At 39.7% G+C, this 24,888-nt stretch overlaps 1 protein-coding gene across 2 annotated transcripts; it reads right to left on the bottom strand.

Moving 5' to 3' along the window:
• Positions 1-1,459: 1,459 nt before the first annotated feature.
• Positions 1,460-24,888, bottom strand: OPRK1 (opioid receptor kappa 1). 2 transcript variants are annotated; one of them, XM_040064556.2, is made up of 4 exons: positions 24,508-24,888; positions 23,697-24,023; positions 7,504-7,856; positions 1,460-2,969 (listed from the first exon to the last, which is right to left on the bottom strand). In XM_040064556.2, the coding sequence occupies exons 2-4, from the start codon at positions 23,954-23,956 to the stop codon at positions 2,437-2,439; spliced, it is 1,146 nt and encodes a 381-aa protein (XP_039920490.1). In that variant the 5' UTR covers positions 23,957-24,023; positions 24,508-24,888; the 3' UTR covers positions 1,460-2,436. The 2 variants fall into 2 exon arrangements, with proteins under 2 accessions (XP_039920490.1, XP_039920499.1); XM_040064565.2 differs by having other exon boundaries at positions 1,472-2,864; positions 24,508-24,732.

Here is a 24,888-nt window from a genome sequence, read left to right as displayed (position 1 = left end):
GGCCAGGCAGCTCCTACCCAGCCTTCACCTCTTGCTGCATCCTGGAGCCAGCACAAGAGAGAGGGCAAGTCATTGACCTGGAGTTACAAAGAAAGTGAAGTGCTTTGCAATGGGAATTTAATCTAGAGGCAGATGCTGTGAGCAAAACCATAGTATCATTTTTAATTTACCTTCTCAGGTGTTAAAGATATCTTGGCCAGTTTTCTGCTGTTGTTCAGTGAGTGTAGTAAGCTGTTCAATTTGATAGGAAAACTCCCGAGGCACCTTTCTACTGCATTCAGACTAATTTGGCTGTAAATGTTCCATGATAGAAATAAACCTTTAGGACACATTCTTACAACATTTTTCAAGTTTAATTGTTAGGAAGTTATGCTTTCCTCCCACTGTGATGGAAATCTCCTTAAAAACGTATACCTTGAAAAATATTATTAGAAGCCTCCTTTTTGCAAATTAAGAACATTGATTCTTTTACTACAATGGAGAGCATTGCGCATAATGTGTAGAACAAAAACTCTATTCAAGCACAGACTTACATATGCAAATGGTAAGTCACGAACGAGAACACAGGTTATTTTGAAGGAAAATAGTTCATTAGATTCTAGTTCTTTCCCATTTCACTTGCTCCTACCTTGATAAATACCTTGGATTTTCAAATTTTACCTTAAACATTCTCTTTTTGTGTCCATTTAAAGGTCAGGACTTAATTTAGAAAGGTGGATGCATGTTAAGAAAAATGAATTAATGACAGAATAGGAGGCGAGACTCACTCAGCAGTTGTATGAGCACCATTCATTTCCCCAGGCAAAACAAGTATCCTGAGGTCAACTATTCATTCTTCATGTTTCTTCATGTAGAAACAATCAGAAATCTTGAATCTTTCAACAACAACAGCATTTATCAACCTGATATAAAAAGTATTTGACATCCATGATTGTATCAAAAATAAAGGATGTGGAAGTCCTACAGAAGGCTGAATTTCTACAGCTCTTCCACAGGAACTGGACTGCCAGCTAGTCCAAGAAAAACCTCATTATTTACACTGCTGTGCATAAAGCGTTTTTTGTCTGATAGAACCGAATCAGATTGTGTTTCTGAGAAAATTTGCCATGAAATGAAGGCACCCACCTTATTCTTTCTTTTGTATAAAGAACAAAATTAACAAGAAGATATATGATGTATCTGGTCAGGGTGAAGATAATGAGAGCATACCTCCAAATTTCAGTAACAGCAGTAGTGGGAGTCGTAATATATAAGGTCAGGAAGACAAAAGTCTACAGACTGGAAGTTAGGCTCAGTCTTACCATAAACTTACCTTCAGCAAGCTAGTAACTTATTTAGCTGCGCCTTGAACACTTCCATCTTCACAGGAAAACAGGGAAAATTATTGAATTCATAGGACTGTATCAAAGAAAATATATCAGTTTCAATAAACCAGGAACTTTTTCTATCAAAAACCATTAAAGCATCCAGTAATATTTTATTTCCTTTGTATCAATCCAGTTAGTTCACATGCTACTTCACTTGTTTCTAATTTGTCAAATATTTATTTCAGTCTGCTTACATATTATCCAGGAAAACAAGGTACACATGAGAGTGTTTCTTCCATGTAATGAATGTAACATGGCTTTTCATCAATTTTGCAACCAGTGAAGCATTTGAAGTTTTTTAGCCTCTAGTTCAATACACACTCTGAAAATGCGTATTATATTATTCCGACTCAATAAAGAAACAGTCACCTTGGAAAATCGCACATACAAAACATTACACACAGGTGATTAAACATGTGATAATAATTATCCTTAAATTCCAATATTTTTGAATGCCAAAAGGCTTTACCATAAACAGACACAATAAAATCACTTTGGTGTGTAGGTAGATCATGCTTAAATTGGATTTTCACAGAACAAACAAGGGTAACAGATATATTAATCGAGGACAATATTGATTATAGCTCTGGCATTGTTCACAGAAACCTAATACTCCTTGCTATTAAAGAGGATCAAGTTGTCAAACTCTGTACTTTAGAAGCAATCACTGTTGGGGCAGAAGTAACTAGTATAGCTCAGTTTTATAACCAAATGTTGCTTATATTACATATCGTAAAGAGAAGAACCAGAACTATTCTTATCCAGAATCACCTGGTGCAACACTATCTCTTTGCTCTGCAGAAGTGTGTTTTAGTGCTGGCTCAAATACAATAGATATGGTGCCAAAACCTGCCATCATCCAGGTCCTTTTCATTTGAGCTTATTTTCAGGAGGTTCTTGCTTATAAGTAACAAACTTGCTTTAGTTCAAACTCCTGGAATTTCTGAAATATTCCAGAAATGTCTGTCTGGGTGGGTCGATTTCAAACTGCAGTGGTAATCTGCGTCAGTCCTAGGTCGTTGGACTCCTCTCTCTCCTGAGGACAGTAAGATGACATTTCCACGACTAGTCATACAGGTTTGTTTGCCCCACCTGCTTCCCTCATGTAAGCTGGGTCTTGCACGGTGTTTCGGACTCTGCTGGTGGTCTGCCTGTCCATCCTCATCTTGAAGGGGAAGCAGAAGTCCTTGAAGCATCTCTTGAAGTTTTCATCCAAAAACGCATAAAGGATTGGATTGAGGCTGCTGTTGGTGTAACCCAAAGCAATGCAGAAGTAATAGCTGGATATGGCAGCAGTACTGTGGGACACGTCCCCTAAGGCCTCAACCAGCACAAAGATGTGAATAGGAGTCCAGCAGATAATGAAAACTGCCACAACCACAAGAACCAACCTGGTGATGCGACGCAGGTTTCGATCTTTTTCTCGTGACCCGGAGAGAAGCCGTACGCTTTTCAGGCGCAGAATCATCAGAGTATAGCAAACAATTATAATGAGAACTGGAATAACAAATGCAAAGACAAAGACACAGATTTTCATGAAGATGTCCCACCACACATAATCTCTGTCTGGAAACTGCAAGGAGCATTCAGTGCTAGCAGTATCTAAAAATGAAGGAAGCAAGAAGAAAATTGCTTTGTTATTAGATATTCTAAACAATGTCATTATCATAGCATAACCTAGGAAAAGTGATTAGCATGTACTGCGATACTAATAAATGGAGTTATCAATTAATCACTCCAAGGAAGATTTCAGTTACCATTGAAACTGGTTTTATGCAGCTGTCTCTAGAAATTACTGAGTTTTGAGCTTTTTAAAATGCAAAATATTGTATGAAATTTCTTTCCCATGGGAGGATCTAAAAAAGCAGAGCACAAAAACAAAATCTGTAAAGTTGTTTCTATTTGAATCTCACTGATATTTAAAACCAGACTGAGTACCGTGTTCAGTGAAGTAGAAATATCATCATTATTATCAAACTGCATATATTTTTGTCTGTGGGTGGAGAAAGACTTTTGATAACATGAATGGTAGAAGCTGAATGAGGTTTTGATAGTAAGAAAATTTTGCCAATATACAATAATTGTATAATAATCATTTCCCATGTGCCTTTTACAGCACAAATCGAGTACACACAAATGCTTACATTCAGAAAAAACTCCTGGAAACATCTTCTTTTCTGTTAAATAGAGGCAAATAAAATACATGTATGCATGGAGTAAAATGAAAGCTACTCTTTTTGCGAATCATGCCTTTGAAAATGCAGCCGGTGCAGAGACTGCAGGATCTGGACCACAGAGATCAGCCCACTCCCTTTCCCATTGCCCATGCCAGGATTCAGGCTGTCACTTGAATGTGTTTAACAGAAACATTTCATCTGACAGGAGACAGCTAAGGAATTAAATATTTGAGGTTTTATTTGCTGACCTCATCGGAGCCTTCCAGCCTATAAAACATATGGAAAAATAAGTAGCATAAGATAAATGAAAAGGCAAGAGAAGGGGTAAATTTACAACTGTCTGTAGTTCAACTCTACTGAAGATAAGTCAGGATAACACAGGGATTTTTCACTCTGAATTGTAGCTTAGATTTTATCCTGTAAGGTTCTTTGGATTTTTTTATCATTTTCCCTACTGAGTTTATCATTCCTCTACAAATTATTATGTGTTGTTTTTCATTGATTCAGATCTAAGGGTGGAATGATTCACTATACTCCTACACATCACTTTTTCATGTCTGTCTCCATCAGGACACAGAAAAAAAAAAAATCAGGCCATATATCCCCGCTATAAAAATGCTTCCCAAATCAAAAAGATATGGCAGAGAATTTGTTTTGAAAAACAATTAGGGGAGGAAGTAGTCATTACAGTACCATACACACATTTCCATGGTTAGATATCAGAAAGGTGTTACTGGACAATATTGAACATGGAAACATTTTAATAGAAAATATTTTCAGCTAAAAAATCTAAATATTTTGAGGTTTTATTTTAAATAGTATGTATGACTCTGCAAGCTGAAAATGGAAAAAATATATTTTTCAAGGTTGATACAGGATACTCAGATGACTGCACAAGTACGACTTGACAATCAGTTACCTTACCTAAACCCTTTGTTAAGTATGTTTTCATGAGCATAGTTGCTTTTACTTAATTTCATTCTAGAAATGCCAACAATCATCTTCAAAGAAGTTTTCCTGTTAATTATTGTTAGTATTTGTAGTAGATCATGGCTTAGCAGCAGACATAAAATCAGGATGCAGCTGTATTATCTAAATTAGTAAAGCTGTCTCCAGATGTGTGGGATGAAAATGAAGTGTGAGCAGGGATGGTTTCTCCAGACCACATCTAGCTACTCACTGAAACTCAGTCCCAGGAGAAATCCCCACTTCAGATCTGCTGACATAATTTCACAATTTGATCAAAATCTTTAGGTCATCCTCACGATATTCTGCTATAACTTGTGGTTGATAATGTTATTTTAGAATTCCAAATTATCAAATACAAATGTAATTATTATCTTGCATCTCATTGCTGTTTACTCTCTATGGAGAATCTTATTCTAAATTCATTAATATTTATGTATTGCACTTGATATATGTAATGCCATGGCAAAGTACTTTATGGGATCCATTTACATTTTACCAGTTTACAAGTAGGGAACAGTCAATAGAAATTCTGGTCATAATGCACAATACAATATTAATTTTCTGGAACTTTGTAAGTGGAACATAATAAAATCCAATTTGTATTTTATTTTTACTGCCTGAAAGGTTGCAGAACTATGAGTAGTGTCATAAACTTCAGATTTCATACTGACATGTTCCACTTTGAAAGCCAAATAGTCCAAATTCATTGATGTATTTAAGGAAAAGCACTGAATTCTATATGATATTTGATGTAAATATATCCTATAATGTGTGTGATAAATTACCATTTAAGGTTAATCTTAATCTTGACCTAGGAAACATACACATTAGATATATAATATTGATTGTGTCCCTTTCATACCCTTCATACCCTTACTGGCAATATGAATAATTAATTTTATACCTTTATTGTTTTTTTTATAGCTGAACAATTCTTCAGCAAGAAAAGCTCCATTAAGGCCAGAGCAGGAAAATTTACACAGATGTAAAATTTATTCTGCAGGAAAAATGTATCTAAAAGGACACATCTGGGAACAATTCTGAGCTGTGATAACAAAATGGATTAACTGAGCACAGTTAGGGAACCTCAAGTATAATCACATTCCATTTACTTTTCAGTTGTTGCTTAAATGTGAATCCAACAGTGGCCCTGAAGCATATAAACTACAACTGTTTTAACCAACATAACATAAAGTTTCAGGCCTGAGCTCCAGCTGTCAGGTAAAGGCAGCATCCTCGCCTTTCCACTTCAGCATTTATCAGCGCAATTCATGAACACACCAGACAAGGTAATTGACACTAAATGCTCAAGAGAGACCTTAGATCAGACAAGCAGGGAGGAACAGTAGCAGCTGACAAGCAGTTGCCAATATTTCTAACCTCATTTAGCCCAGCTGCATTCTGTATTACCAGCCTCTGTTTCATAAGCTAAAAAGAAGGTCTGCCTTCTACATGGCATGGAAAAGGCATTTAATCATTGCTGGCCTCAGAGGACCCCCTTGATCTAAACATGCTGCTGACATTGAATGACAGAAATATTCCTGTCATTCATGCTCCAACAAAACGCCTGTCTGAGCCATTGTCCCATGGCCTTCAAGATCTCATATGAGCAAGACATTCTTCCCAATTATGCCTAGGTTAATGTTTACCCAGCTAGACTTTGTTTTATAGAGCCTGTCAAAACTTTGCTGGGGAGAAGAGTTACTGCACTGCAGACCAAGACACGATTCCCCAAAGCACTGAAGAGCTTCCAGAGGACTTTTCTTCCACATATATAACAGAAGACTAACAGCAAGAACAAGATCTATATATCTTCAGACAAATCTATCTGCCCTTGAGTAGCTGTTACTGAAATGATTTTTCACACTGGTATATGTCAAACATCTTAACATACAGCATTTATTGTCTCTGCCAGAGGAAACAGTGTCCTTAGGTAAACATTTGTCTCAAGAGGAGTGAAACCACTCTAAACAGAAAAGGTGGATAGTGCAGGAAATTATAAATAATTTTTCTAAAGTTTGTTTATATCCCAAACAAGACTCTTACCAAATAAATGCCTTGTATTTTATTCAGCCATCCAGTAATGGGATGACCCCAACCCAAGGACACCAATAGAAGTGTCTAGCCCTTTTGAAGACACTGAGATGCCCCTTGTATTGCACTTACACCCGTGGGTAGGAGGCACATGTGAGTGAAAATGCTTCTCCCTCTTCCTTCTCAAGGAAGATATCAAAATCAGGTTAACCCCACTGTACGGTAATGAGTCAGGAGCTATAGGGGCTAAATCCACAGTTCTTCATGGAATAGAAATTTCAAGCAAAGCCAACACATAATCTGCATACAGTTTTCTCTGGCTTTCTGTTCTAGTAGCTGTTTCCCTGCCATAGCCTGAATTTCTGCTTCCTGTGACAATCCTTATTCTCAGCTTTTCCAGGTTTCCATATAAATTCCCATCCTTTTTGAAATATGATATTGAGATATTGTCATATATAATATATCTTAATTGTCTCTCTCCCGCTACTGACTTTTCCTTTCTTCACCATGCCTTCACATTCTGTGAAATGGCTGGTGATAATAAACTCCCAAGAATTCTAGCTTCTGCTCTTGGGACTTCATTGGAACTACTCTCACAACAGCTACACAAAAAAAATAACCCTTAAGCCCACGTTTCAAGTTTCAACCTAAACTGATCCTAGATTTGCCCATTCTGATTAAACTCCTGATAATTTTCCCCTGCTGTCTGCTTGTAGTTTTTGATGGTTTCATTCTAGCACAGACGGTGCTCGAAAGTGCATTTTGTTCTTTTATTTGGCAGGGACATCTGAGCTTAAATGATTTATATGTTGTACTGTGATGTTCCACTATATATTTCAAAATGCCAGGAATTTGGGTGTACTTTTGAAGAAGGAATAAATAAGGTTTGATCAATAGTTGAACCTACAATTTATTGCCAGTTGAGAAATAAGTCCGAATTTTGAATGCACACTCACCTTCCCTGACTTTGGTGCCTCCAAGAACTATTGCTGATATACCAACAGATGAGGACAGCAGCCAGATACAGATGTTGATTATCTTTGCTTTGAGAGGTGTACGAAAGTCCAGAGCCTTCACAGGGTGACACACAGCAATGTATCGATCGACACTCATCATGGTGAGCGTGAAAATGCTGGTAAACATGTTATAATAGTCGATAGAAATCACTATTTTACATAGCACATCACCAAAAGGCCAGGAGTTCATCAGGTACTCGGTGCTTTGGAAGGGCATGGTGGTGGTAACAAGCGCATCTGCCATAGCCAGGTTGAAGATGTAGATGTTGGTTGCTGTCTTCATCTTTGTGTACCTGCAGAACAAAGAAAGTAAGGCGCTATTACTACAAGATATCATAATGTCCATTCAAATACGTAACAGTTCATCAGTCAGGCTTTGCCATAGTTGGGGTTTTTACGTTTTTTCTCACCTGTGATAGAAGTGCACACAAATGCAAGACCCTTGGAATAAAAGTGAACACATTTTATTCAATCTCTCAACATGTATGTTAACAGTTAGAGCTATTTACCAGGTTCTTAAAATACATACTTATACCTGGAAAACCAGGTATAAGTATACATTTCATCTAATTAGACAAATTTCAATTCTATTTTCTCAAATCCCGCTACAAGAAAATATCACTGTTAAATTTGGAAGTGATCAAAATGGTTTTTTTGTTTCCTTTTCTTTTAGCTATCTGTCAGTGATAGTGAGATTTCTGGGCTTGGTTTGTGGAAGAAACTGTTATCCCATTTTCCAGAAAGAAAACAAGTTAATTGCTATGTCTGCTGGACCAGATTGCTTTTTATAAAATAGTTCATCTTCCTTGAATTCACTGTCATGCCAGCTGATACACGTTTTAGTCATTTACCTTCCTTATTCCTTCCTTGCCAATTCTTTCTCCTTTCTTATAATCAGCTTTTCCCAGTCCTATCTTTTATGACTGATAGTGTAAAAGATCACTATTGTTTAAGTAGGATACCACAGTGGGGAGAAAGCTGCCATAGCAGTATTTTTTTTTTTTTTTTGTATTCTTTAATTTCATCAAAAGTAAAGCCTTGTTTTGTTCAGCTGGTAGGAGCTTCAGCCTGCATAGAAAAATAGGATCTGTTTTTTGAGATGGCACCCTGCTTTGTTCAGACCCAATGACAGTTTTGAGAGACAGCCTGTGGAGAACTGCTTTATTCTCTGTGACGGATACAAAGGGTGATGGAGAGCCTGCTAACATGGGAACTTACCTAGCACTCCTTTCTGAAGTGCTTCTCCTCAGTACCTGTGTTTGGTCATTGCCGTTAATTTATCATTGGATTTAATGAGATTTTCTTTCTCAAAACTGCTTCAGTCCCATATTTTGAATGTGTCCAAACTAGAATGTGCACATTCAACACACATAGAAGTACACATTCTACAAGATTCAACCACTTTAATCAATGAACACATAGGACAATGTGTCTCTTTGCCTCTAACACCTTAATGTATAGAATAAAAAAAATTTTAAAAGAAATTGAGCAGTGCTGTCAAATTGTGCCCTAACGTAAATTAGCTATTAAATAAAATGAGGGCAGGAATTTCATTTTATGACCAATATGAAATGTTAAAAATAGGATTGGTTTTTCTAAAGCATTCTAATTAAGTCTTACTGGGGAAATAAAGCCAAATGGTTGTTTGAAGCAAAGGGAAAAAAAAGCAAAGGAAGAGAGAATACATCCTTCTCACCCACGTACCAACCCAACAGTCAGAGATGGGCTTCTGCCCCCCACTATATCAATCTCCTCAACAGACCCTCCAGGACAGGAGGCATTCTGTCCTGTAGGTCACATTATCACGCTTAAGGCACTGTCAGAACACTAATATGAGTCCTTATGCCTAGAAGAAAGAAAATATAAGACACGTTAACAGATAAAAACTTCCCTCCTGGTTAAAAAAAAAAAAAAGAAAAGAAAAAACCTACTATCTTCAACTGCATCTCAGCTGTAAGGTCAAACAAAAGTTCACTAATCACTCAAAATCCTCTGCTAAAATGGACTAATTCCCATTAAATTAAATTGAATAGTAGAAGGACAATTTTACTTCTACGGACATCACTGATGATATTTGGTATTGCTGTCTTGCTCATACTGCAAAATAAAAGACTGTTGAAAGATGGAATGTTGCATAAAAAGCACCAAAAATAGGTGAAGGGACTGAAGAAATTTTTTTTTACTAACTTAAAGAGCTGAGCACATTTAGTTTATCAAAAAGAGCACCAAGAGGTGACTTGATTACAGTGTCTGAAGACCTTCACAGGGAGAAAATAGCAGGTACTGAAGAGTTCTTTCAGACTACACAGGAAAGCATAACAATAACAAATACGTAAAACCCTTAAGAGAGACAAATTCAGCTTAGAAACAATGACAGCTGTTTCCTAACAGCTAAGGTGATTATTCTGGGGAAAGAGAAAGGGGTAATTTTCCATCCACTGATGCCTGCAAATCACGGTCTGCTGTTTTACAATGGGTTTGCTTCAGTCAAATACAAGTTACTAAGCTCAACATAGGAACATTCAGAAGAAATGCAATGGCCTTTGATATGCAGAGGTGACACAAGTAATCATTCTCCTGAATCATTATTTCTTTAGACCTTTAAAAACTTTGCCAAGGGTTTGGACAGGGAAAGTTTGCTTTCAAAGTACAGAAGAATTAGCTTGACTTTTTTTCCATTAAGAAAATCAGAAAACTGTGGAAAAATACCTAAGATTATTTTATTAGCCTTGAAAAAAACAAATATCCAAAAGACTTTATATCTCAGATTTCCCATTCCTTTCAGCCTTAATTTAATTCTTTTATGTGGGTGCCATTACAACCCTATATGCTATATTTTCCCAGCACCGCTTTCCCTTTTTCTCCTCCTTAGCCTTCCAGTGGAAGAATTGCAAAGAAATGCTGTAAAATAGGACTAGTAAAGAGCTTGATTACTTTTGCCTGGAAACTTTGGCCTATGTAAAAATGAGGTATTGGCTTTTATAGTTATTAGGCAGTATAGATAAAGGCATGCATTCATTTAGAAGTTTATAAAATTCAGAAATGGCTTTCAGAATCTGGACTCAGTCATCCAAACTCCTTTGAATATTTTTAATTAAACACCTAAAAATTATTAAATTCCTACATGCCTTTGAAGGTATGTGTTTGCAGGTTTAATCAAAAGTCCAGATAAAGTAATGGAGTGACTGCTGTTGCTGTCAGACCCTTTCAAGCAGGCCCTGATAAAGTCAGCAAGAAGAGGGATTTGCCTTCTTCCCTGCAACTCAATCTATTGCACCAAAACACAGAAGGAAATATTTTTTTGTGGTCTGAGGTTTTCTCACTATACACTCCATTCACTTGAACAAGGTCAAAACAGTGATTGTGTGAGGGAATCTTGTCTTCCTTTGCAAAATTAATATTCTTGATCAACTCTCCGAATTCATTTAAGTTAAAAATATTTCTGTCTGCTTTAATTAGTTCAGCAGGATAGATAGGGTAAATCTGGACATAATTGCAGCATAGGTGGCACAGTAGAAATTATTGACATTTTCTTAGTGTCTGAGGTGCAAGTTTCAAAGACTATTATAATTTTATAAACCATGGCTGTATAAACTGCTCATGGGAAATCCCATGTCTGAAAAACGGTTTTTTAAATACTGGGACTTCTTAAGAGAATGGCAACATTTCTAATACTACTTAGGAATAGAAAGTCCCTCCTTTAAACCAGGTGCTAGAATCTAATTTCAACCAGCAGAATCACGTAAGCTGGTGGATCTCAAGACTGGTTGTAAAGCTATAAGCAGGCCTCAAGCCTCTGTAGACTGAAAACTGGAAGATATATCAAAACTGCAGAAAAATAGTCAAGATAAAACACTACACTTTATTATAGATGCATTTTTTTTTCACGTGTATATGATGAAGGTTTTTAAGGAGCAAGTTTTAATTTATGTCTACTTACATGTCAAAAGTAAAATTCTCAAAAGAATTAGGCATCATTCACTTTCCAAAAATGGAAAGTTCTTTGAGACTGACTTTAGGCTGCCCCTTAGAAATTTTCCCCTTTTTCTCAGTTGACTCATCGTTACTGTTCTTTTCCCTCTGGAGTAGAACATGCTTTTAAGACAAGCTTTTAAGACAGTAAATAAGAAGAAATCACACTTCCAGCCTACACTATCAATGAAATTCTGGTAACAGAACAAGAGAAGCATGCAACTAAGGATCTGGTGGGCTTTCAGCAAAAAATCTGTTCGTAGAGGCCCTTAAAGTTATTATCTCAAACAGAGGACAGGAGTGTGATTCTTAAGTAGGCTGTAACATTAGAAAAGCTGATAAAAAGTAAGAAAGAGCCTCTGGTCAAATTTTTTCATGTAATTGTAATAGGATGAAATAATGATATGTTCCCTGCAGTGAGAAATGAGGGATGGGGAAGGGAGCAAAACTAACAAACATACTACAATATTCTCCACTTGCAAAGGGAAAGTACAAAAGCATAAAATACAATGAGGAATAGCAAACATAGATTTTTCACAGATATCTGGGTAAGTGAATGAAAATTAAAGCTAAAGCACATCTAAAACAAATTGCAAAAACACCTATCAGCAGGATGCAGGCTCTGTTCCACTAGGTTCCTCTCAATGAAGTATATAGAGTTCAAGCAGCTGGAAAGCTTAGTCAGGAAAGCTCTAAATCTCAGGGCTATATTCCAAGTACACACATTATAATACTGCATCAGAACAGGAAGGAAAAAAAAAAATCCAGGAGGATCTATTCCAGACCCATACCATGTCAAATGAATGGCTCAGCTCTCTCTTGGTTATTCACAATCCAGTATAAAATCTTATCCCAACGTGAAATGAAGTCTAAGGTAATATAAAGAATATAAAAATTAATATGCTGTAGTTTTTATTGGGCTATATGATATTATCATGTTTTAAATTGCCACATTTTAGTAGTAGAAGACTTCAGATGACACTTTAAATAAAGGGAAAACCTTGTTACTGCACATATTTAATGGTTGCCTGTCTTAATCATCAAATCTTTTAGGACACAACAAAAAATTGTTGTCTACAAAATTATATCCTAAAGTGGAATTCTCTTTACTAATAAGCATCTAAAGATACCAATTTTAAAGCAGCTCAAAGAAAGAAAAGCATAATTTTGTCTTTTATTCTCCCTGCAGAGAGCATAATTTGTGTGAATGTCAAAAGGTAAGAATCCTTAAAAATTTCCACCACAGTTTCTTCTCTACACCAGCCATGAACTGAGCCTGAACAAGATCTTGTGGATTTGGACTGGATGTGGAAGATTTGGGGGGTTTTTTCTGAGCTAAAGAACCAGGCTCTGAATTAGTTCAAGTCTACATATATTGTGGTCAATGTGGAAAAAATCACACTATTTAACAAAAATGGACAATTTTTTCTCCTTCTATGACAAATACTTTTAATATTTTTGTGTGCACTCAAGAGCCTCTCTTTGAAGAATCTATAAAATGGTAGAAAAAAATACTGTGAATTTTTTTCTTCCATGACTTTGATAGGAGAGGTCAGAGGTCAAGGAGCTGTGATTCACTGTGGCTTAAAATGAATCACTGAGTATGCAGAATTTCACTAAATTGGTACTTTATCTAAAACCATTATGTCTAATAATATCATGAAAAAGCCTAGACAATTAGCTTAGACTATGTACCAGATTTTTTGCTCTCTATTGGTAAGTAGAGATTAATACTTGTCAAGCAGCTTATTCTATCTCTTGAAAAAGTTCGTGCTGTTGCAGATGTTTCCCAGTGACCAGTCATGCCATGGGGAATTCCCAGGGTGTTATACAGACCATCCTAATCCTTTTTACTTGTCATGAAAACATTGCTCTAGTGAACATTGAATCTCTGTCTCTGGTAACATCCTCCACCTTTCCTGTTATTCTTTTTTTTCTTGGAAGATTTATTTATTTATTTATTTATTTATTTATTTATTTATTTATTTATTTATTTATTTATTTATTTATTTTAAATAAAGGATGTGAAGTCCCTTGGCAAAGTGCTTCCCATGGGTTTATGGGAGATGGAATTGAGTAGGACAGAGATTGCCTGGAAAGGGGAACAAATCTCATTGCTGAAGGAAACAGGGATAATAGCTCCAGGAAAAGATTTCTCAGGATCTTTCTTTCTTTGTTGGAAGCAGATGACTGTTACTGAATGTTTGCTTCCCCTGGATGTTTCTGCAGGACAGAAAAAAGGAAAGAGCTCAGAAATCACTCACTTGGGCATCTTGGGGTATGGGCATCACTCTTCTTCTTGAAACAGTACACCTGGTCTCCATTTTGCCACAGGGATGAATAACAACTGACACAGCAGGGAGTGTTTTATAGGACAGCTACCTCCCTTGAAATGTGGAGACCCAAACCTCTGGTCAACACTCCTGTAATAAAGTTTAATGGGAGACAAGGGACTTCTCTCTACAACAGGTATAGGATTACATGGTAAGACAGCAAATGCAACAGTAGTGAGCCAGCTCAGGGAGAGGTCTTCAGACCCTCTTAGGAGGCAGCTGGGAGGCTTTCTCTGGACTCCTTCAATTTGCCTGTTTTCTTCACCTGCCTCAGGGAAATCCACAGCATAGACCAGCTGAACACATTTCCAAAGGAGGTGATTCAAGGGAAATGCAGAAAACTTGAAGTCACAGTCAACAGAAGAGCACAGCTTGCAGCTTCTATGGTGAAAATATTCTTCTCCTGCGCACTTTAACAAACTAGGCATTCTGAAAAGTGAGTCTAACAGTAAGTCCTGATGCAGTCCATCATCCAGCAGCATGTCAAAATAAAAGTTTTCTGAGTGTGAACACTAAATGAACATTGAATAGATTGCCTGAACTAATCCTACCATGCAGCTTCTCATCTGTCACTACTCAAGGAGGCTTTTGCCAGTTGCTCAACAGTAGCCTCAGTGGCTGGACTACCACAATGCAATGGGAAAGTGCATTTAGAAAATATAAAATCCTCTGTTTTCCTCATGTAGCACAGCGAAATTTGGGAACATTCACTCTTAATGTGTTGTTGACTTTTGGAGCAGAGATGTTACAAAGGCGGATTGATATAAGAAATAGAGAAAACACGAATGTTCTGCTCACTTTCTTATCATGAATTTGCAGAAATTCAAACATTGGAGAAAACTGTCCTCTCATATTCATGCAGAGAACACAGAGACTTCACTGAAAATAATGTCTCAAAATTGAAAACAGCACACTGCCAAAAATTAATTTGAACTTCCATGAGGATTAGAAGGTGAATCTAATGAGAGCTGAACCCTCTGGCTTTGGGAGAAATAAATATTTCAAAGATAATTCACAGCCTGGCATGACAACTTCCCAATAGAACCATGTCAATTTAAAGCAAATTAACAAGTAATATTTTGATGCTATCAAAATCTAGTGCTAATTTCAACCAATATCTTAAATAAATTTCATTTTTGTGTACTATTTTTTAAAAAATGTGCTGTGTACTTTTGCATATTCTTTATTTGTATCTTTTTTTAATTTGGTGGAATGCCAGCATGGTCAGATATCCCTCTTGCAATATCCTTGTTGCATCTGTGCACACACTTTCCCCACAAATAATCCAGTTTGTGCACTCATGCCTGTCTGTAGACAAAATTATATTCCTAATGCCTTTTCCTCATATCTCTTTAAATTCACAAAAGAGGATAGCAATAAGCAAATCACAAAGTCTTCCTTAAGGAGAAGAGCACAGATTCCTCACTTTGCAAGAATTATCTGATATTTAGAGATGGAAGGGCGAAAATGGAGACCTGAAGTATATTTCCTGGAAGGTAGCTGGGTGCTTTTTATTCAGAAAGAAATCTGTAACTGGAATCTAAACTCTTCTTGGAAACCCATCTGTTTCAGATAATTTAACTTAAAGGGACAAACAAATCGCAGTTTAGACAGTGAGAGTGGACAAGACAGGAAGATTATCTTCCCTTGTCCTTAATGTGTCCCAGGAATCCAGATCACCCAGTTAAGAATTTCTTTTTACAACACCCTTTCAGCAAATTCAAAATCCTCTCACAGAAAAAAAACTAAATGAAAAGTCCCCGCTCTTCCCTTATTTTGTCCTCTTCACCAGAAGGGCTTAGCCAGTCTGCCCTCCTCAACACCATCTCCTCACAATACATCCTCCCTATGTTTCATCCAGGATCATGACCATACCCACCACTCTCCCATATGACAACAGGAAAGTTATCTCAAGCTTTCTGCCTTGCCAGCAGCCAAACTGGAAAGTTCTTCTAAGTTTTCACTTTCTTCCAGTTCAAAAAGGTTGTCTGTAATTCATCTTGCTTCCAGACACTGATTCCAGTTATGCCTTTCTCTGAACTAAATGATTACCTGGCTGTTAGCCCAGCGGAAATGTCTGGATGGGTACCAAATTACTTTTCAGAAGCCAAACACATTGCTCACTATAAGCTATAGCCTCTCTTTAATACTGTCTGTAGTAAATATTCCTTTCAAATCTTTCCTCTGCTCTCCCTGCCTATTTTCAGTATCAACTCTTCTTATCACAGTATGACCATCAGTTGGGTTTCTTGTCAGCTTAAAAATCCCAGGTCTCACTTAGTCACTGTCTAGCTGGGTTTTAAAAGTATTAGAAATAGTAACATTTTTTTTAAATGGTCTGTATGGTCAGACTATTGATACTCTTTTATAAGCCTGTCCTCTTTCATGTTTCCTGTCGCCTTGTTCTTTGTGCCATCTGTAAGAGTTTTTGGTAATGATCAATCTTCAAAGTTGTCATGGAAATTATGTCATGTTTGAACTAATGCTGCAGAACTGATCAAAATTACCTCCATTCAGTGAGGTAAGGCTAAATGCTTTTTGAAATCCGTGATGAATTGCTATCAATCCATTTGATGCCTCTCTGCTGGTAGTAGTAAGCTGTTAGATTTTTGATCAGCAAGGGAAAGGTTAAAAGTCTTAAACTTCACAAAGTATAGTACAGTTCATCCTTTGCCTTTAGCAGCCAAACCCTTGATTTCATAAAAGAATGAAATCATACAAACTGCCAGCAATAGGGAACAGGTAATTCAGTTAGGTTGACTCTTCTGGGGCTTAAATTTTCATTTCAGAACAATATTCTTTCCAAATATAGTTTAATAAAATTAGGACAATAACTTAAAACAATTTGACAAGTGATCTTTTGATGGCATCAAAATCTACTATTCATTTAAACTGATGTATTGAATCAATTTAATTGTTATGTATTTTTATTGTATCAATTTAATATTTTCATTCTTGTTTGGAATGAATGTTAAATTTTAAAAACAATCTTGAAAGGATTCAATTTTATATGACATTTCTTAATATACTCTTCCTGTTATGTAAGATGCCATTCAGTTCAATGAATATAACAAAAATGTATTAGTGTAAAACATTTTCTTCAACGTTAGACTAAGCAGAGGTTTATAAGGTTTCTCTTTTCCCTTAGGAATCAATCTACATATCTGTAACTCAACCTCTTAAAAATTCTTAAATGTAGAAAATTATCCAGTACACTGGAAGCTTGAAAGATAATTTTAAAATAAATACAGGATTGGCTCTTTGGGATCCTGTTGATATCTGTTGGTCTCAGTAAATTACTTCAGGAACAATGTGAGTAAGACAAATACATTGAAAAAGTCCATCTGGAGAGGGTAAGAGGGAGCATCTCCCAGAGTTTTATCAGAGTATTTTTATGGTTTTGATAAGTGCAAATCCATGTAACTTTAGTCAGGAGATTTTCTTCCCTGCAGCTGTCACAAGAAACTACTATTTTGCTTAGAGCCAGCACTAAATTTTAAAGAAAAAAGTCATGAGGGAAGAGGAATGGAGAAAAAAAGCCTTTTTGCTTCCAAGGACAAAGAGGTTTTTTATCTCCTTCAGCCAACAATTTTACCTCCAGAAATATCTTCTGAGACCTCAGAAGAAAAGCGAATCTCAAAAGAAAAGATTTGGGGTTAAGGTAGATTCTCGTTATGCCAAGAACCACACAGCTGTAGGACTTTCCTCAGGTGAGGTCAGATAACTTTACTGGTATCTGCAAACCCATGTCATGTTTCCCCCTCCTCCTGCACACCGGAGGACTGTGCTTCCCACACAGTGCCTGTACTTCCCATCAGTACAAGAGGCGATGTGGTGCCCTCTTTTTCTCTTACTCTCTCCCCAGGAAAAGCAGCAGCCACAGGACAGCATTACATCCATGTTCCATGGCTCAGCATGGACTGTCCATCCACCCAGCTGACAGCAGAGCCCCTTGGGATGGTGCGCATGCTGCACAGCTGATCCAAACGCGGTCACAGCTTCTGCAAACCACCCACACCGGGAGTGCCAGCTGCCGTGGGCAGGAACAGAGTGACAGTCCACTGTGTACTCCACACAAAGCTTTTCCTGTACATTAAAAATGACAACTCTCTGTGTGTCTGAGGAGCCCAGGGTGTTTACAATAGACCTGGTCTTGCTCTCTTACAAGCTTTCGTGGTTAGACTTTGGCTTTTAAATCTAACTGTTGCTGTGTGTTTAAAGACAGTGAATGCCAGCATCTCCATTTTACGTGTGAGGAAACCATGAAGTGACCTCATCAGCACAGAGAAAAGTGTTGAAGCCTGATAGTAAAACTAAGAGAAGAATCCAGGTCTCCGTGTTGTGGTTTCACGTTCACCAAATTCTGTTTGCTAAATTTAGTGTAGTGGTTTTAGTGTTTACTCTCTTTTTTCTCCTGTGTAAAAGGATCAGGAGAAGCAAAGCAGGCTCAAACATAAAAATAAACAAATAGTTTTATTAACACACGGTAAAAGAATGGAAAAGAAAGAAAGCTGAAAAAAAAATGAAGCTTCAAAACATTCCTCCCTTCCCCTACAAACTGTTCACTTTCTTACAAAACAACATAGAGAGACACATGTGATTTTCAGTCAGTTTCACTATTTAAACGTAATCTTTTATCACTTTGGGAGAGGAGTCTCACTAGAGTCCTATGGAGACATTTACCACAAGACAAAAACAGTCTGGTGGCTTCTAATGTCACAAATCTGCAACCGCCCAGAATTTTTTGCAGATTGTGCAGTCCCACACAGTAGCAGCCTTTCCCTTGGCTACTCATGGGCCTCTCAGCATGTTTGGGGTACCGTTTAAGAATGCTTCTTCTAGTACAAACAAGGATTCTCTTCTTCTGTCCCTAAAATCATCTCTATCTCAAAAGAAATAGAGACCTTCTTTTATCCCAGGAGCTGAGGGCTTCAAATCACTTTCTCTCTAAAATCATCTTTGTCTCAAAGGCTGAGACCTCTTTTTACCTCAGGAGTGAGGGGCTTTAAGATTCTCGCTTAAATCTTAATTATATCCATCCCCAACTTTTGACTAGAACTGGTATTCCCCAAAACAACATTAAGATATCACAAGAAATAGTCTATTTCTCTATAATTTATGCTAGAGAGGTCTGGTTAAAAATGTCCACTTCCTCAATCCCTTCTTTCGATAATCTTTATCAGTTCTTTTACTCTTGCTCCACTGACTTCATGCTGTGTCTTTTCTATGTTCATCATGTCTCTTTCTTCTCTCTCTCAGGGAAGGGTTAGGCCTTGGAAGCTTCATTTTGCTAGGAAAGGGTGAAATCTGCCCAGGCCTGCAGTGGCCATGTGATTTTTGCAGGGCAGCAGTCTCTCCCCAGCTGCACCTCAGATCGGCCGGGTTTCTTCCCTCTGCTCTCTTCCTCTCTGGGAATCACCGGAGGAGGGGGTGGGGGAGAGCTCTGCCCTCCCCTCGGTGAAAACAGGGGTGGCCTCGGCCCAACCGGGCCCAGAGCTGTTATCAGGGGCCTGGTGGAGATCTCTCCTGACTCCAGGGAAGTTTTAAAAGTAGTTAATGTTAAGCTGCAGCCTCTCCTCCCCCGCCAGGAGCCAATGGAGCCTGGCTAGGGCTCAGGGTGATGGAGCATGGCTGGGGCTCAGGGTGATGGAGCATGGCCGGGGCTCAGGGTGATGGAGCCTGGCTGGGGCTCAGGGTGATAGGGCCTGGCTGGGGCTCAGGGTGATGGAGCCTGGCTGGGGCTCAGGGTGATGGAGCCTGGCTGGGGCTCAGGGTGATGGAGCCTGGCTGGGGCTCAGGGTGTTGGAGCCTGGCTGGGGCTCAGGGTGATGGAGCCTGGCTGGGGCTCAGGGTGATGGAGCCTGGCTGGGGCTCAGGGTGATGGAGCCTGGCTGTGTCTCAGGGTGATGGAGCCTGGCTGGGGCTCAGGGTGATGGAGCCTGGCTGGGGCTCAGGGTGATGGAGCCTGGCTAGGGCTCAGGGTGAGGGAGCCTGGCTGGGGCTCAGGGTGATGGAGCCCGGCTAGGGCTCAGGGTGATGGAGCCCGGCTAGGGCTCAGGGTGATGGAGCCTGGCTGGGGCTCAGGGTGATGGAGCCTGGCTGGGGCTCAGGGTGATGGAGCCTGGCTGGGGCTCAGGGTGATGGAGCCTGTCTGGGGCTCAGGGTGATGGAGCCTGGCGAGGGCTCAGGGGGATGGAGCCTGTCTGGGGCTCAGGGTGATGGAGCCTGGCTGGGGCTCAGGGTGTTGGAGCCTGGCTAGGGCTCAGGGTGATGGGGCCTGGCTGGGGCTCAGGGTGATGGAGCCTGGCTGGGGCTCAGGGTGATGGAGCCTGGCTGGGGCTCAGGGTGATGGAGCCTGGCTAGGGCTCAGGGTGATGGGGCCTGGCTGGGGCTCAGGGTGATGGAGCCTGGCTGGGGCTCAGGGTGATGGAGCCTGGCTGGGGCTCAGGGTGATGGAGCCTGGCTAGGGCTCAGGGTGATGGATCCTGGCTGGGGCTCAGGGTGATGGAGCCTGGCTGGGGCTCAGGGCCAGCTCTCCCCCAAGGTGGGGAAGTGGCAGGCTTGGCCAGCCAACAGAACATCCCAGCTTGATGTTACCTGCTCAAGTGGCCAGGAGGAAAAAGGACTGACTCGAACAAAATCAGGGTTTATACAGGCACTTCCCAAAGTCGTATTCAACATTCTCAGTGGTCAAAGCAGTTGTTAATATCTAAAATTAGCTTCTGATATGTCTCTGTCCTTTCTAAAACAATTCCAAGGTCCTGTCAGGGCAACATTCTGCATTCTTCTTTAACTAAAAACCAAACTGTGTTAACCCATGACAATGGTTTAAGAGGCCATACTGTCCATGCTATACTAAAGGACCATTCCCAATCAGACTTCAACACAGATCTCTCCTCACAGCAGTTGTATCGAACTCAGTTACTTTTCTGTCAGGAATCTGTACATGTGATTGAAGTGGCATTCTCCTGTTATTTTTTCCTCTGAGGAAACTCTGAGTTTTCCCTCTCAGCAGAAAAACACCCCACCAGACCTGTAAGAGGTTTCATTCACCCAGCACTCTATACACAAGCTGCTGAGATGCTGACTCACTGGTGTCCGTGAGCTTCTTTAGCAGCCCTTATGCAGAACTAGCAAAACCAGTCCTGCAGTGGTATTAAAGCAAGGAATTGACCAAGGCCTGCCTATACCAGAGGCTATGGCTGAATTTGAGCCTGCTTCTGAGGTATCTCAAAATTCTGGAATCTCCTTAATCTACCATAGCATTGACACTTCAGCATTTTGACTGAAACTCTCAGAACACAAGGGTGGTGGTGGTTTTTTTGGTTGTTTTTTTTGTTTGTTTTGGTTTTTTGTTTTGTTTTGTTTTGCTTTGCTTTGTTTTGTTTTGTTTTGTTTTTGGGGGGTGGGGTGGGGTGGGGGGAGTTGGGTTTGGTGTTTTATTTTGGTTTTTTTGTCGCCCAAAAAGTGACCCAGTGTCAGGCCCGGAGTGTCTGGCAATTGGATTAGATGATTACTGTAGCAATTCCAACTGAGCTATTCTAACAGTATCAGAGGTTTGAATGAGCAAAGGGAGAAGGAGTCATGACTACTTTGCTTGGCTGTCCAGAGGGGGTGAGGAGGAGGAGAGCGGATCTGGAATTCAGAGTAGAGAAATGGCAGCAAACAGCCTCAGACAAAGCCTGTAGTCAGCTGGAAGGTAAAAAATAGCCACAGTATATCCCCATCCCACTTTAGAGCAGTGGCAGCTGGAGGGGGGGTATTGTGGAATGGCTGAGGGACAGGATCTGCTTCTCCCTTACCATCTTCTCTCCCAAACTTCCCATAGACCTTGTCTTGCCTCACAAAAGGGCATCACTGCAGGGTACATTGTTCATGGGTTATTAAAATCCATCCTGAGACACAATCATGCAGAAAGTATATGTGAGGAAAAAATGGAAAGAGATAAGAGGTTTGGACAAAAATGAAGAAAATAAACCTCCTGCACTAACATTTGAAATATTTCAAGACCGTAAGAAATATTTAAAACGGTTGGCTTGTACATGCCTGCACTTCAGCTATTGATTCTATCAGTGCTTAAACCATTTGCCACACAGAAAACCTAAGAGAGAAGGATAACAAAAGAAAAACAAAACAAAAAAAAAATTAAAAAAAAAAAAAAAAAAAAAAAAAAAAAGAAAAAAAGGGGGAAGTTTTTTGTCATATTTATTTATTTATTTTTTTACCATGTAACCAAGAGATAGGCCAAGAAAAAAATCATGGAAATCCTTTCTAGTAGGAACTAGAAAGAAAATTGAGCAACAGCTAGAGCCCTATAAAAATAGTCTTAGGAGAGTAGCAGAAGGAGATTAAAAAAGCAAGTATATATGCACCAGTATGATCCATTCATGCTACCTTCTAGGGTTAAGTTTGGATTTATTTCCATTGCCTAGGCCTGTTAATCAGCTATTTTTCATACTGATGGCTTAGAAAATTTCTGCCTTTGCAACAGTGTGACTGTCAAGTATGGAGTCTTTTTTCTTGAAGGAGATTTACAAAAAGAAATTAAATCTCTACTCTGAATGAAGGGCAAAAGGGGTATTACCCCCCTTGCAGGGGTATAAAAATCACAACATCACAAAAATGGAGCCAACCATGTTTTCTAAACTGACCACAGGCATCTTTCCTTATTGCACTGACTAGTAAATGGAATTTTATTTTTGTTATTCAAGAGTATTCACCTGATTACAACTCTCTTTTTTTGAAATACCTTATCAACAACTTCAGTGGTTCTCATAACTTCCCCTTATATCAAGCCTGACAGTTACTTCATCATTCTGCAATTGCCTGACCCTTATCATGCATGCTCTACAAAGGAGAACCCCTTCCAATACCTCCATTTTTTTCCATGTACAAGCTGATTTCTCTGGAGCAATGGATACTCCACAGTTCTGGGATTTTTTTTTTTTTTTTTTTTTTTTTTTTTTCCCCCCGGAAAGTTTATCAGAATTCCAACTGGCTGTCCAGAAAGAGTCTGAAAGGTTGCATGATTTCAGTGCCCTGGATTGCTCATTATCACCCTGCTGAGCAGCACTGTCCAATCATGCCTATTTATTGCAAATAAAAAGGACAAAAGGAGAGAAGAAGGACAGTGCAGGCTAAAATATACACCAATACACAAGTGTAAGTGCAAGCATAAGTATCAGCGCCTTTCACTAAGTGGTTTAATATGAAACCTTCACTAACACAGGCACAGAGCTTTCCCCTCTTCCCTGAAAAACAATGGAAAAGGTATTTCAGCACCTTCTCTGCTTTCTTCAAACCAACTGGAGTTAAACACTGATAAACAGGGGGGAAAAAATATCCCTTGCTTTACATTAAGCCATTTCTCCTACCTTTATAATTTCCTGTTTTTCCCTTCTTGTTAAATAAATCATTAGGTGGCAAGGTAGTGATGTATCAGTGTCCACATAATTGGACACATAAACTGTCCCTCGGGGTCTCCCCACAGTGGAAATAAAAGCTGCCTTGTAGAAGTTTTCTTTCAGTCGAGCTTTTTTCCTTCGGATGCCAGCAGCGTCTCATCCCTAGAGGGCAGTCAATGAACACAGCTCCAGGCACAAAGCGCTTTCCCTCAGACTGCAGGATTTATCACATTTAACCAGCTTTTCCCTTCTGTCTCTAGCACAAGCCCAGGCAAACCACTGTGAGTGACAAGGTTTGGGTCATTTCAGTCGCTTTTTTCCAGTTCCTCACGGTAGAGTTTCCACAATCCACTCACTCCCCTACCCTGCCAAACTTAAGGACAGTCTTTCGCACCTCTTCCAACCGGTACCCAAAACCTCTTACCTTACAATGACAAACATGACCAGGGAGTTTCCCACCAAGCCGACAACGAAGACCATCGAGTAGACAGCAGTGATGATGATGGGAATGGCGGGGGAGATGCTGGTGTGGTTGTGCTGGCCGTCCCCAAAGACCCCAGTGGCATTGCTGTCATAGTCTGCCCAGCCCGGGAGCCAGCTGCTGCTGGTACTGGGGGGCCGGCAGGGCCCTGGGGAGCAGGTGGAGTCTGGCTCCTCACGGAAAATCTGTATGGGGGCATCCATAGGGCGACAGTCCCCACAGGCAGGAAGGAGACCGCAAGGAGAGTGCACACAGCAGGAGGCAAGTATGCTGGAAAGAGGGTAGAGAGAGAAAGAAACAGAAGTATTTTCACAGCCATGGAACGTTAAGACCTCTGAAACTTGTATGTGTTAAGGGGAGCTCTGCTGTGATGGGAACTGTAACTTGCCAAGCAGAGATTTAAGCAAATCATATTCACATTAAATGATTGCAAGTTTTACATCTTGCTATGTAACGCTGCTTCTCCAAGTGCATAAGGAAAGTTTTCCTCCACTTTCAAAGGTTGCACAGTGAAACAAGCCAGATGGGAACAGCTCAGATCCACTCCCACACTTTAACCCTGTCTTTCCCATCTTTCATATTTTAAGTCAAACTCTATCCTAACAGGGGCTCCTGATTGCCTAAGCTCTGCTATAAAGGGGAAGGAGACAGAGAAACCCACCACCTCTCTGCACACCTGCTTTAACATCTTGCCCTGAGTTATTTTTTCCTGATCCTGCTTTCATAGAAAAGACATATTAATGACAAAAAATACCTTTCAATCCAGGAAAAGAAGCGAAGTCCTCAAACAGGTGCTGTTTACAGGAAAAGAAAAGAATAAAGCCGCTGTGCTTGGCTCCTGGAAGTGCCACTGACCACTAGGACTTTTGAATGTGAAGCACCTGCGCCCTCAGAGAGGCATGCTGGCAGCAGAGCCGGTTCCCAGGCACGAGCTGCACCGTGCAGCAGCAGCAATTGCTGCTGTTCCAGCTCCCACCACTTCGCCTTTTCTCTCTCAGGCTCCCTCTGCCTCCCTCTCGCTCTGCCAGGGCTCCAGCAGCACTCTGCACTGATGCACACGTTCTCCACTGTCTCTGTCCCCGCAGCTCAGGAGCTCACATGACTTCTTTCTAAACACTGAGATGCAGATAAATTA

This window comes from Hirundo rustica, chromosome 1 (assembly GCF_015227805.2).
Source record: "Hirundo rustica isolate bHirRus1 chromosome 1, bHirRus1.pri.v3, whole genome shotgun sequence".
Taxonomy (NCBI): domain Eukaryota; kingdom Metazoa; phylum Chordata; class Aves; order Passeriformes; family Hirundinidae; genus Hirundo; species Hirundo rustica.
This window is presented reverse-complemented; position numbering and strand designations above follow the sequence as displayed.

What these genes read in the sequence shown, in the direction of transcription:
- OPRK1 (XM_040064556.2), bottom strand. Translation starts at nt 23,956, where the DNA reads ATGGATGCCCCCATACAGATTTTCCGTGAGGAGCCAGACTCCACCTGC. An exon ending in GTCATGTTTGTCATTGTAAG is followed by an intron (nt 7,857 to 23,696) that starts GTAAGAGGTTTT and finishes TTTGTTCTGCAG; the next exon opens with GTACACAAAGATGAAGACAG. An exon ending in AGGCACCAAAGTCAGGGAAG is followed by an intron (nt 2,970 to 7,503) that starts GTGAGTGTGCAT and finishes CTTCATTTTTAG; the next exon opens with ATACTGCTAGCACTGAATGC.